General features: G+C 41.8%; 1 protein-coding gene across 1 annotated transcript in view; it reads left to right on the top strand.

The window, feature by feature from the left end:
* SORCS3 (sortilin related VPS10 domain containing receptor 3) overlaps positions 1 to 10,266 on the top strand; it is a 302,417-nt gene extending 292,151 nt beyond the window's left edge. The window contains exons 23-27 of the mRNA XM_040606476.1: positions 727 to 858; positions 2,763 to 2,862; positions 5,103 to 5,208; positions 9,399 to 9,559; positions 10,169 to 10,266. Of these exons, the coding sequence (XP_040462410.1) occupies positions 727 to 858; positions 2,763 to 2,862; positions 5,103 to 5,208; positions 9,399 to 9,559; positions 10,169 to 10,233 (564 nt within the window). The 3' untranslated portion in view covers positions 10,234 to 10,266. The remainder of the gene's footprint in view (positions 1 to 726; positions 859 to 2,762; positions 2,863 to 5,102; positions 5,209 to 9,398; positions 9,560 to 10,168) is intronic.
* The last annotated feature ends 3,146 nt before the right edge of the window (positions 10,267 to 13,412 follow it).

Genomic DNA, 13,412 nt, shown 5'->3' with positions numbered 1-13,412 from the left:
CACTGATACATTTCAGCTAGGAATAAGGCCAAGGAGCTTGAAGTGGGGTAGGAGCAGGGAGCTACTGGAGTTAGCCTCATATAGCAGAGAGTTTGTGAGAGGCTTCCTGACCTACTGAGGATGCCCATCTTGGATTTGGGGAGACAGGGAAGTAGCCTCTGAAGCAACTGAAGACCTGACCTGTGAGTCAGGTATGGAATACGGACTCTTGGCTCAGCAAATTGAGCAGTTTCTAGCACAGCCCTCCTAATCAGCCCCAGTAGTAGAGTATCCCACTGGAGACATTAAGTTACTCATGTGTGGCAAATGTGGATCCCCATAACCTAATATTAGAAGGTGATTGCAGGCGATTTTCTTCATATGTCCCTGTTAGTGGCACACTTACCAGTGATTGCTCTGAGCCAGACTCTCTGGATCTGACTTTTGGTCATTCTTTTGTAGAGATGACTATATGGAAAATTCAGATCTGGAGACATAGTAGGTTTGGACTATGGGTTGAGATCTTTGGGTCCAGAGGTGTTCATTCTACATTCAGTTCTAGAAATGGAGTAAATCGTTAGCATCTATTTCTGACCCACCACATAGGCAGAACAACTCATTAGCTCCATAACATACATACAGTGGAACTGGCAAGTAACAATTTAACGGGAGCAGAGTTTCCTGTAGTGAATGGAAACATCAGTAACAGAATAGCAGCTAGAGACTTCCTTTTTACTTTTCTTTTAGGTGACTGGTATCCCTGATGAACAGATCCTGGTAGCTGTATTTCCTGGGCTGCCTACTTCTGCTGAACTCTTCATACTGCCCCATAAAAACACAACAGAAAGGAGGAAAAGCAGTGAGGCTGATCTGGAGCAAGTAAGGAAAGAAGTATTCATGGAACATTCATTCCTATCATACCATTTGCAGATGGGTCCCTTAATTTGTGCAGCATTGGAAATGACTTACAATAAGTTTGATGGAATTGGATGCATCTGGGACTGTGGCAATGTAGTTTATGGCATTAAAGAAAATTATTTGCAGAGGAAAAATGCATCACAAAAATACCTCACTGAGATACATCACAGTCTACCAGCAGTGGTTCTTCCTAGATCAGTGGTGTGTCCTTATTACAGTAGTTATGGCCAAAGGAACCTTGAATATGTACTCCCTCTGCTCCCTGGAGGAATGCTAATAGACAGAGGCCAAAGCAGCAAGATAATATACTGAGGTTTACTAAAAATAAATCAGGCTTTTCAGCTCGTATATCACTGGAACAAGACCTTTTTTTTTTTTCTGCAGCAGCGAATGGCATGTGCAAACTATATTTGGAAGTTACAATATCCATCCATTTAGATAAATAGGTAATTACAGTGATGAATAGCAACAGTGATATGCAGGCAAGGGAAGAGCTAGGAACAACAGCACTAGTCTGCTGAAGCTTTCATGGTAGAATTACCAAGTGATTAAATCAGCTCTATAAAGGCAAAGGAGTAAAGTACTGCTGGAAAGGCTTCTTAGCTCTAGCTGATGTTCTCGTACGCAGCATTTTTACTGCATGCAGGCTATGTTTGAGCCCATCTCCAAGTAACTCTTGGAGGAGTAACTCTTCTGTGATCAAACATTAAGTAATTCAGAGAACTGCTGAATTCTGTGGAAGCACTGAGCAAAGTCAGTCCCCTCAGAGTAGTACATTTGTCCTAGGAAGCTAGCAAAGCTGGCCTCTTAAATTTATGGTGGTGAGTGTGCAGAAGAGATGCATTATGGTGGGAAGGTTTGGAAGGCTTTTTAGAGGGGGTTTCTCAGACTTGTTTCCACCCTGTTCAGCAGGATCTACCTGTATTAGGATTCCCTCTGAACAGGCTGTTGTGTCAATATTTCATATTTCAGTATTATACAGACATCTCAGATTAGGTTTCTAACTTGCTGACCATGAGGCCTGAAGCTCTAGCACTCTAATTTTATTTGATGGTCTCCTCACTTGCACTTTGGCACCTGTTGTTGCCTTCTGCTTGAAGAGCTCTGCCCTGGAGAGCAGGCCATCAGAACTACTTGGTAGCTGTGCCCTGACTATCAGAACTACTCTAAGAGGCATTAACGAACTCAGGTTCCAGTGTGACACACCAAGTATGTGCTCTGAGGCAACCAAATAACACATAGCTGAGTTATACTCATGACCTATGAGTAGACTCTAGTCCAAGGACCCTTTTCTAAATGAAGGAGAAATATGGCAAGTTCCCCATTAATCTTCAAAACTGGATTGTCTCGTCCCCAGCAGCCTGTTTAAATAGGAGCTACGTGACTAGGATTGTTCTGAATCAATGTAAGTAAAGAAGTGTTGCTAGGCTGGACTACCTAACTCAGTTCCATCATCCACCAATGAATGAAAGGCTAGCAAGTCAGTGATTTCTAAGTGCACTAGATTAAACTCGCGGGATATTGTGGAGGGTGAAAAAATCCTTAGTTCTTTTTCTCCCCTACCCCCTCCAAAAAAAAAGAAAAAAAATTGCTGACTTTATTGGTTTGCTTCCCGAGAGAGGTGTAATAACATACTTTGTGAGTCTCAAAAGTCCTGTAGGGAGACTTCCATGCAATTACACTCAGCTCCATCTAAAGCACATGTATGTGTTTCTCTCCACTATCTCAGTTTCTCGCTTCCCTTCTCTTCCTCAAGCTGGTAAGAGGTGTTAGTCACCATTTACAGGCTACATGCATTCCTGAATGTTCTCCAGAGCTTGCTGTCTTCTATATTTTAAGTACTGTATCTCTTATTATTTCATCAGGTAGTAGAAATCCTTTTTAATGCTCTCAACCAGAACCTGGTCCAGTTCGAACTGAAGCCTGGTGTTGAAGTTGTGGTGTATGTTACTCAGTTAACATTAGGTGAGTGTGGAATAAAATGCGTTGCTGTGGTTCTCTCGAGGCTTCAGGCAACTCCAGGAGAACCAATCTACATCAAAGCACTCACAGTTTGGTATGTGCTACTGGGATATGTAGGACTGATTGTATTGAGACATTGTAGTAGAAGCAGGACGTGTTAAAAACAGAATCCAGCAGTGTGCTTTTCATGCACCAGTTTGTACAAGTATTAAAAGTACATTTTAAGAGTTCCCTATGGCTTAATTAAACTAGTGCATTGATGTTTTTCAAGTGTGTTAGAAAATCAGGTGAATGGTGTTCCATTAAGCCCTCACTGGGCACCTGTGGAGTTCAGTGAGAGTATTACTAACTTTCATGGATATTGGATCAAATCCTTGTTTTGAAGGGCTTGTTAACATTATGACTAGCCAAGAAGCTTTACAGGGGCAAAGTACTCATGAAAAGAAGATCTAGGCCTCTTACAGGGAATAGGTGCCTGAATACTGACTTCTACAAATTAGAACTTACTTAAATTTCAATGCTACCTATCTCCATTTTCACACAGATTAATGAATAGTCACTTTAAGCTTCATCACCTCCTTTGCTTTAAATTACCCTAGTGTGAAGCTCTTGGCTACTGCTGAGACTTTCGGCCAGTCTAATACTTCAACCATTGCTGAGACAGTGATGATAAGAGAGGAGATGATGGATTAGTTTTTGGCCTTGCATTTTGTGACTGCCTTTGCAATTATCTGAAATGTGGGATCTTGTGCATGTGACATTGCTGATAGCCTCTCCAAAAGATTGGGATTCATGTTGCACAATAATACACTTCAGCTTCCTTTTACATGAGGCTCTCAGAGAGCCAAGACCCGGGCTAAACCAAGGCTTATGACATATCCTACAGGTAATGCCTTTTTGCCTTCACTCTCTGACTGTTGTTTGGGGATGAGAACCAGATGTTTGTAGGAGTAGGCTAGAATGAATTAATTTGCAAAACTGGAAATGAGATTCAAATATCTGCAGTCTCCAGATTCAGAATCTGGGTTTGTTATACTAAGACACTGCAATGTGTGGATTTAGCTTACAGTCCTCAACCATTCTCACACCGCCCCCTTCCAGTGCCCCCAGTGGGGGTGCTGCATTTGTTTCATGACCATTCCCATAATATTTTGACTCTGTTTAAATGACAGTCAGTTCTTTTCCGAGAAAGAGTCTGTAGAAGTAGTAGAAGCAGAATATTGACGGAATCAGACACTTAGGTGTGAAAATTTGGCATGGAACCAGAAGTGACTCTATTTGTATAGACTTTGTCCTGGTCTTCTGGGTGACAGAAAAAGAATAGAGAACACTCAAACAAACAAACAAACAAACAAACAAAAGCAAACCCAAAAAACAAAACCCACCAAAATAAAAACCAACTAACAGAAAAAAAAAACCACCCAAAAAACCCCAACTACTAACCACCCACAAAACCAAATATTTATGCAGAGTGAGAAACACTCAGCTGCTACTTAATAATCATTTGTGCATCATTAGAGACTTCTCATCAGACTCTTGATTTTCAGCACAGTGCTCAGGCCATTAAGATGGTCTGCTCTGATGAGCTGTGGGAATAGCTGCATAAACAAGGCATAGAATACACTTTATTTAGCCCACACAAAATGTCAAGGATAGATGAATCAAAACTCCAAGATGTTATAATGTAGTGTTCTTGGGTCCAGGGTTATGCTTTGGGCTCCTTCACATTATGAAAACTGACTCAGGTAAAAAGCCTCAAGGTCCGATACAAGGTTGAGCCTTGAGGCTTCTCACAGGGCTAGATTCCTGACACATGCGAGATAGATATACATCCTTGGAAGATGGGAGTCATGCTGTTCATGGATGCTCTGAGGTAGCTTCTCCAAAGGGGAATAGACATCATTAAGCCACACTTCATAAATTTCATTTCCACTGCAGTCCCTGGAAAAGCCTGAAAAGAAATAGCCCAGAGTGTTAACACAGGAGTGATCAGCCATTCAGCTAAGTGTGGCTGCTTGTGCCTTTTCACTAGGAGGTGTTAGGTTGCACTGTTTTGAAAAACGAGCTTGGTTCTTAAAGGACAAGAGAGTCAATTTGTTTCCTACTGATTGGTCTTGCTGAAAACAGCATGCACCATGCAGGGGTGCAGATGTGGCGAAGACAGAATTGAGCTTGACTCTCTGCTAGTTATGTTCTCCCTAATAATATCTTGCAAATGTAATGCTTTGTCTTTCCTCCTGCAGCACCTCTTGTTGATTCCAGCACGGGTCATAGCAGTTCGGCGATGCTGATGTTGTTGTCTGTAGTGTTTGTAGGCTTGGCTGTTTTTTTAATCTACAAATTCAAGAGGTAAGTTGGGAAACTTTGGAGACTGGAGGGGGAAGACACTGGGTGGTTTACAGGAAATCTAGGCAGAGCAGTGCCTGGCTTGCAGATGTAGAGTGAGTTATGCTGGCCTAATGCTTAGACCATTATCATTATAGTTCCCTAGTTCTCATCTATAGAAAGCAGACCGTCTACTGCCCTTCCACCACAAACTCAGTGCTCTGAAAGCTCACAAAGAGCTCAGAAATCAAGCTGTGACCTGCTTCAGCGTTGTGTTTGAACCACAGACCAGAAATGGGAACCCTATGTGCTCACTGAGTGCTGAACTACAGAATGCAGACTTAGTCAAAAAATCACAATGGATGTCTTCCTACAGTCTATATCCACCTGGCCAACTGCCTTAGTGCAGCAGTATCTCATTTGTATCTTGCAAAGTGTATAGTTTAGTCTTGCAGAGGAACAGGTGTGATTATATTAAGGGTAGGAAACTCAAAGCCAGAAAATTGTGTTAAGCATCAAAATGCCTTTGGGAATCTGTGCTGAGGTTTTGTTTGCCAGATGTTAATATAAACCTTTTGCTTCCAGGCAGCAGGCAGGACCTGTGCTGGCCCATGACACTTTGATGCTGCAATCTGTGAAACAAAATATGGGATAAGAACGGCCTGTTTGCTGAGGGCCTGTCTTGTAAGAATTTTAGCCAGATGGAGCTCTTTAGAAGGAACTTTGCATTCAGTATGGTACTTACTGTGTTAAATGGCCTATGTGTCCAGATCCTGCCCAGTAACAAAATGTTGTATGGGAAGCGTAAACTGAGCCTGACTTTAAAAATAAATAAATATTTCCAGACATGAGTAGTTCCTCCAATTTGGGAAGCTAGAGTTTTTCCTTTCCACTTTCCAACTCTGTTTCTTTCTGCAGCTTTTCTGCAGCCCAAGGTAAGACTAGTACTCTCCAACGATGTTAGTGGGATACAAACAGTATGAAAAATAGAATGGTAAGATAGGCATGTATCCTAGTCTCCAGGTTTAAAGCTCCCCTTTTTCCAAGACTTGCATTAATTATTATCAAATTCAGTGGGTGGCACTGCTTCTAGTGCTTGATCCTGTGCACATCAAGATGTGTTACCAAGCTTCCACTCACTAGAGTGGCCCAGGACAGTTTCCGGAGAACCCATATGTGTGAATCTGCTCAGGTGCAGATTTCCAGGCCTTCAGTGTGACTTGCGGGTTGCAGTCTAAAATCCTCTCTCTGATTCTGTGAGGTGGAATACAACTTCCCAGGTAGGGTGGGGAATGGGATATGGGACTTATTTAAGGCATTGACTTAATAATGTGCTGGGGAGGCAGGTGATGATTTCTCTCACTCCCAGATGTAGGATGAGGAGGGAAGAGATGTCTCTTTTGGAGATGTCAAGCTGTAGATACAACTCTTTTTAAGATATACTTTCATTTGTGTCTTGGTGAGATGATTTCTTAGATTTGGCCTAATGTCTTTGGCTCTGTGGTCAGCAGTTGGTTACCAGGAAGAAGAATCTGTATACTCCGGCTGCCACAGAGCAGTGAGGAGCTTGGTAATCAACTTTGCTTTGACAGGTCATGTTATACTACTACGGCTCATAAAACTGACTGTTGTATTACTTCAGCATCCTGAGTCTTAAGCATAGCAGCCATCAGCCTTGTGTTGTGCTTCAGAGCTGGGAAGACCCTACATTGTTAAAATCTGTCTGAAAATTGAAAGTATTACAAATTGGGAGTGAGGAAGAAGCTGGTTAAAGCATCATTTTTGCTTAGCCCAAAGCTCATCCCCTTGCTGTCGTCTCTTATTTACTCTGACCCAAAGAGGACAAACCCAGGTCAAACTGACAAAGTTTGGGATTAAATCAGTTACCCAGAGTGTCCTCAGCTGGATTTTTCAGAACAGAAAGCAACTTTTCAGCTCTAAAACCTCTGGCTCAGTGGATCAGATATGAGAGCATGCAACAATTCTTAATGGAAAAAGGAGGTGGAAAAGAAGCTTGCCTCTAGCTCTCAGTGATGCAGAGATCCATTAGCCGTATGTACTTTTCTGATTAATGGTGATCCCAGCCTGAATACAGAACTACTGCTTGCAGGAAAAGGTTGTGGGGAGAGCATGGGCCTGCGTGAATTTTTAATTTTACAGCTTTATAGAATCTGTGCCTTGCTGGTTTGCACACAGATTACTTCTTATGAGTCCATCAAGTTATAGACTCGGCAGGCATGTTAAACACTGGTAACCTGAGAGATGCCTGTTGAGGAGGTATGGGTGGAAAAGGAAGGAAGGGGGAAAAGGATGGAAATAAGTCTGTAAAAAGAGTGTTTCTTTCTTGGGAGATCAAGTGTATAGGTCAATACTGCATGTGTATGGGTGGTAAATAATAGTGGGGCAGCGGGGCCATCAGTGTGTGTGTGCCCTGGGACAGGAGTGCAGGAGTGTGTGTGCATGTGTGCCCATGTGCTCAGAGATGTGCAGTGGGATGTTGTGGCCACCTGTGTCTGTCCTGGGAGGCACAGCAGGACTAGGTATGTGTAGATAGATGAGCATATGTACAGCCATCTCGCTTTCTTTTCCCCCTAACTCTCTGAAGTACCTGGAGGCTCTCTGCCTTCACAATTCTAAAGAGCTTCTCTCTCCTTTCCTCCCAAAGCTCAGAAAACTACCACTTCTCTACCATTGCATTGTTTGGAAGCAAAACTAAGTCTTCCAGTATCTCCAGGTGTGTTTTTGTGCCCACATCTCTACACACCTCCAGACATTCACCTCCAGACATTTTCTAGGCACTTAAATCCTATAGGAATTCATTTGTCATCCAACGTATGCATTCCCTGTATAGTGCTTATGTCTTCTAGTGATCTGTAAGGCATGTCTGAAGGTTAGAAAGAGAGGGCAGGAGAAAGGGAGAAGGACGTGAGGTTTGTTAATTCTGCTAAACATCCCAAATGTGTCCTGACTTGCTGCTGGTTAAGAACAGAATGCCAAATCAAACCAACGGCACAAGTTGTTTGAGGCCAGAATGTCACTGGAGTAAAATCGGCATAGATCTGTTGAATTTGTGAGAGCTGAGGCAATTTGCACTGCTTCCAATCTCTGACATACCCAACAGCAGACAGGTTAGCATAAAGATATGGCATTTTATATAGCTTCTTTTGAACACATCTTCTTTCTCTCTCCTCTGTGCTTTAAGAAACTGAAAAAAAAATTATCTGAATTTTTCGTATTTTAGCAGTGTGGACTGCATGGCACAGAGTCCTTTTAAGGGCATTAGAAAAAAACAGCCACTTGTCTTCCAACAGGCAACTATGCACAGATAATCCTCGTAACCCCCATGATGCTTAACATATTACCTTTCAGTTCTCTCATTTTAAACTAGCATTCCTCTAAAGATTACTATCTATCTGTCTGGGCCTATCTATCTGTCTAACTAACTGACTTTCAAGGATATCATTGTAACAGTCTAACTTCGCTTGGAAGAAGGAAGAAGAAATAATCCCTTCATTTTCTTGGCTCCCTGAGTAGCAAGGCAAAATAAGTCCCTGTGAACTCGCATGATCCGTAGCATGGCAAACTGTTTTTGCAATGAAATGGTAGCAAATAGACTTTGGGTGGGTGTTATGAGATCCAAGTCCTTTCTGTGCTCTGAGGCAAGACCTATTCTTTATAACTCTGATGTGGCAATTTCTACTGAGTCAGTGTGGGTCTGTCAATAGAAACAAGTCTAGCAATTTTTTTCTCAGTTGACGGTAGTGTTCAAATTGATTTTTACTTTTGGTTTCCAATGCACCACTGATCATATAATAAGTACTGAGAGAGCTGGCAAGTGCAGTTAATTGCACTTAGTTGATTACTGCTTTCTGAGCTGGGTGCAGTGTCCACTGTGTGCCTGACTTCTCATTTAAAAGGGCAAGACCAGAGATTTGGGCTTACAGCTGGAGGAGCCTTTGGGCACAGGATAGGAAGGCAGGTGGCCTGAGATTTGGGGTAGCTTTAGGCTGGTGTTGGAATTAGTGGATGCTAATGGCACTTTCAGAGCTGAACATCACTGTTGTGCTTTCACCATTCTGAGAGCTGATACTTTGCATCACTGCCAGTACTGCATTTGTGGGATTGGTCTCAGTTTAGTTGGTCCGATTAATCAATGACATGCCAAGGATCCCTGTGTTACAAAATATAACCTCTTGTTTTCATTTCCTGTGCAGGAAAATCCCTTGGATTAACATCTATGCCCAAGTTCAGCATGACAAGGAGCAGGAAATGATTGGCTCTGTCAGCCAAAGTGAAAATGCCCCCAAAATCACTCTGAGTGAGTTCACAGACCCTGAAGAGCTGATGGACAAGGAGCTGGACACGAGAGTGATGGGTGAGAGACAGCCCTCAGCTGGGGGTTGTTTTGTGGTCTGGGTGAGGGTGTTGGTCACTGGGGTATCAGAAAAGGCAGTAACTGTGACCCAGGTACAAGCAGAGCATGAGGCCCTGAGATAGGGAGCAAATCTCTTTCTGCAACGTAGTAACAGGTAGTTTTTCTTACTGTTTTTCAGCTTTTTTTTTTTCACAGTATTACATGACCAGGGTAGGAACCTGGAAACAGCAATGCATAGATAGGAGTTTAGTAAGAGCTGTGGCTCACACCTATGCCGGCTCATGACCCTGTCTCTCCTGTGGAGGGGTCCCAAATTCCCTGAACCCTTAGAAGAATCAGCTGAGCCAAGCTTACGTTTGTTGGAGTGCTATCATTACAAGGGAATATGTCTCCAATGGCTAAAAGAATTTACTGCTGGTCAGCTGAGCTGTAGTAACAGGTTTTCTGCATGCTCCATACTTACTGCAAATACAAAAAAGGATGTTACTTGTAGGCACCTTTCCTGTCTTTACACTTACATAAGCACATCCTAAGAAGGAAAGAGAAGCAATATAGCCCAAACAGTTGAAGCCACTGCTCTGAGACTCTTCTCCATTTTCTCCTCCACAGGAAGCATCTCAACAATTGCCAACAGTGAAAGCACAAAGGAAATCCCCAACTGCACTAGTGTTTAATACTAAGAATCCACTTGGTCTACAATATTTCTGACTTTTTATTTTTAATTATTATTGTTATAATTATTATTATTATTATTATTAAAAAAGAAAGAGTTATATGTCATTATTATCATTTGGGAGGGGATGGGGTAGGCTTTTTCTGTTTACCAGGGCTGCATTCATAAATAGCAGGGGTTCTTCATATTTAGGAAATACTCATCAGATTAAAAAGAAAAAGCAAAGAATGAGTCAAGTGTGCAATGGGATTTGAATGCCAGCCTTCTGTAAAATGCAGAATGGGAATTAAGTATACAGATCCCACAGGTAGGTATAGTAACTTAGGCAACATGCTGTAGGTAAATTGTCCCTTTTCAGACCTTTTCAAAATAAGTCATGAATCAACTACTTCATCCTGCCAGAGGACTCAGGCTGGGTTGTTGGACCAGGCTCTGCACATGCCAACAACCCTCGCTTTCCAATGACATGCATGTCTCAGCTTTTTGCAGGAGCTTGCCTCTTTTAGTTGCTTTTAATTTCAGTCACCCTCTGGCACTGTTGATTGCTGAGAAAGGAAAAAAATAATCAGAGTAAACACACATGTCAGTGTTCCTTGGACTGTAGATTGGCTGGAGGGGACAGCTCCGCAAGCAATGAAGGAGCATGCCTGAGCTTATGAATGCAGCCCAAACCCCATGCATGTGAATAGCAAGGATGCTGAAGGCCTACTGTAGATAATTACAATGTACATAGCTTTTTATTTCTTGGGAAATAATTTAATGTTTAGTAAAAGAAGATATGTTTAAAACAAAACCTGAACCACACACACACATGCACGCACACACATGCGCGCGTTCGTACTTGCCAGCCAACCAGGGACCGTGGTGAGCACTTGAATCACGCTTTGGTTCCAAGTGTGTTCCAGTTGTCTGTCACATCTGATACTGCTGTCTATAAACAGCATAGTTTATTTCTCTGTGTATAACTGCAAGCCTTTTTTTATATATATAGTACCATTTCCTATGATGGAGTAGAAAAAGATATTAGCAAGACAGGCTGTGAGCCTGTCATGAATATTTTAATGATGTTCATCATCTATTCACTTCTGTCACTGTTGTCCACTTCTAGGAAGGATCTTGGTGACATCCATTAGAGAAAATGAGGAAAACAAATGTGAAATTATCAACATCTCAGTGTGGGCAATTAGCAGTGTGCTTGCAGCACCCAGTGCAACCTCAACTCAGCAGTGGGCCAGGTTGCAGTAACTTTATTCCCAGTGAGAAGTCATGCTTTTAGCAGTTAAGCTGGTGAAGTAAAGTGCTATTCAGGATATGCAAGTGTAGTAAATTTTGGCTGAATATGATGCATGTGATTAGGGACTTCTTTTTGGAGAGGGGGATGCAGGATCAGACCTGCATATCTGAGCTATTTTATGAGTGCTGCAGAATGGCTCTTCCCATTTTGGATGGAAATGCCATCAGAGTAATTTCTGCATGGTGGGTGCGTGCTTTCTGTTTAGAACAGAGAGGTCAATGAAGAAAAGGTAGTGAGAAAGCTCTTTTGGAATCTTCTAGCACACTGAGTTGAGGATAGCCCTTAGAAGTGGTGGAGTTTTGGGGCAGGAGGTTTACTTAGTGGTGAATTACTCTTACCTGGTTTTCTTGAGTTGATGATGTTAAAGATGGACTTTATTCTGCAGAGTAAGACCCAGTAGGAGTGGAAGGAAGATTGCAGGCACCTTTGGGAAGATGTTCTAGTGCTTGCATGGTTGCAGGAGGCAGAAATGAGGCCAGGTGACAATGTCTGTTACCCTTTTTTAGGATCTGGATACAGGACTCCACATCACCTTTAATCTATCTGGACTGAAATGAGGAGATGGCTAGGATTTAGGTGTGACTTGCTACCTCTCTGCATTGCAACATGCCACTGGGCTACAAACCAGCCTCAGCTGCATGTGTTGACTCTGTTAATGGACTGGAATGTCTTTCAAAGGTTATAATCCTGACGGATCTGCAGGTGGAGAGAAAAGCTGTTAAAAGCAGTTTTGCAGAAAAACACAGGAGGTATTTCAAGATTAAAATTGTAAAACTAAAATGTAGGGAAATACTGTTTTGTGTGAAGTACTAAAGCTAAATATTTTCATTTATCCTCCATTCAGGCTCGTGGGTGGTTTTTGTTGATTTAAAAAGAATTCTTTTCTATTTCCTCCCTTACTTTTTATGCTCTAGTTCCTAATAGAAGGTGGAGAGTGATGGCAGTGTTACTCTATTTAACCTTGAGTTTCCATCCATCACATGTGCATAAACTTGCATTACTGTCTCTGTTCTGCTGAAACACCAAAGTAGTTTATGTAATGGCTCAGTCTGGTGATAACACTGTTAGCACAAGGCCATAGCTTCCCATTTAGGTGTAGATGAGGGTGATGTACATAAACAATGGTCCTGTGGGCCTTGAGCTAAATTGTGGGCTGGTCTCAGTCTTTGTTGATCATTAAGATTTGAGAGATTGATTTTGTGAGCTGCTGCAGAGGACTGAATGTGGAATACTCATTATTTTCCATATTAAATTTTTGTTCTATAAACCAGGAAACAAAGTGAAAATGTTCATTGTTGTTTGGAGTTTTCTAGGTTTTGCATGGGATTGATTTTATACTGATTTAAAAAGAACCTGCCTGGATTACAGTTTTCACAATTTTTTCTCACAATTTTTTACAATTGTTTTTTACAATTTTTCCCTTTACACTCTTAAAGATGGCTGTTAAATATCTCATAACAGAAGCAAAGAGGAAAATTTGGGAGTAAGTTGCTGAAAAAAAATGCAGACGTTTTCACTTTTCAAGAAAGAAATTTAATCTCGATGAAGGCTGAGAAATTTCTGAATGATGGGGTTTTTTTGAGGAACTTCTGTTCAGAAAGCCATTTTCAGTCCGAAATGATCCTAAAGACACTATAAAACAAACAAAAAAAACCACAAACCACTGAGCAAAAATAAAATGTTAAAAAAATATCTGCCTGATTTTGAATTGGCTCAGATTTCATGTTCCATGTGACTTAGTGGGTATCACTACCTCTCAGGGCAGTTTGTCACACTGCTGTCTGGACTTAAGTGTGCTCCGTGCACATCTGGAAAGAACTCTGTGGGATGTACATGGCATTACATTTGCCAGATCATACGTGCTGCATTAGGGGATAGCAGCTGAA

Source organism: Falco naumanni, chromosome 9, assembly GCF_017639655.2.
Source record: "Falco naumanni isolate bFalNau1 chromosome 9, bFalNau1.pat, whole genome shotgun sequence".
Taxonomy (NCBI): Eukaryota; Metazoa; Chordata; class Aves; order Falconiformes; family Falconidae; genus Falco; species Falco naumanni.
The sequence above is the reverse complement of the archived record's forward strand: the minus strand, read 5'-3'. Positions and strand labels throughout refer to the sequence as shown.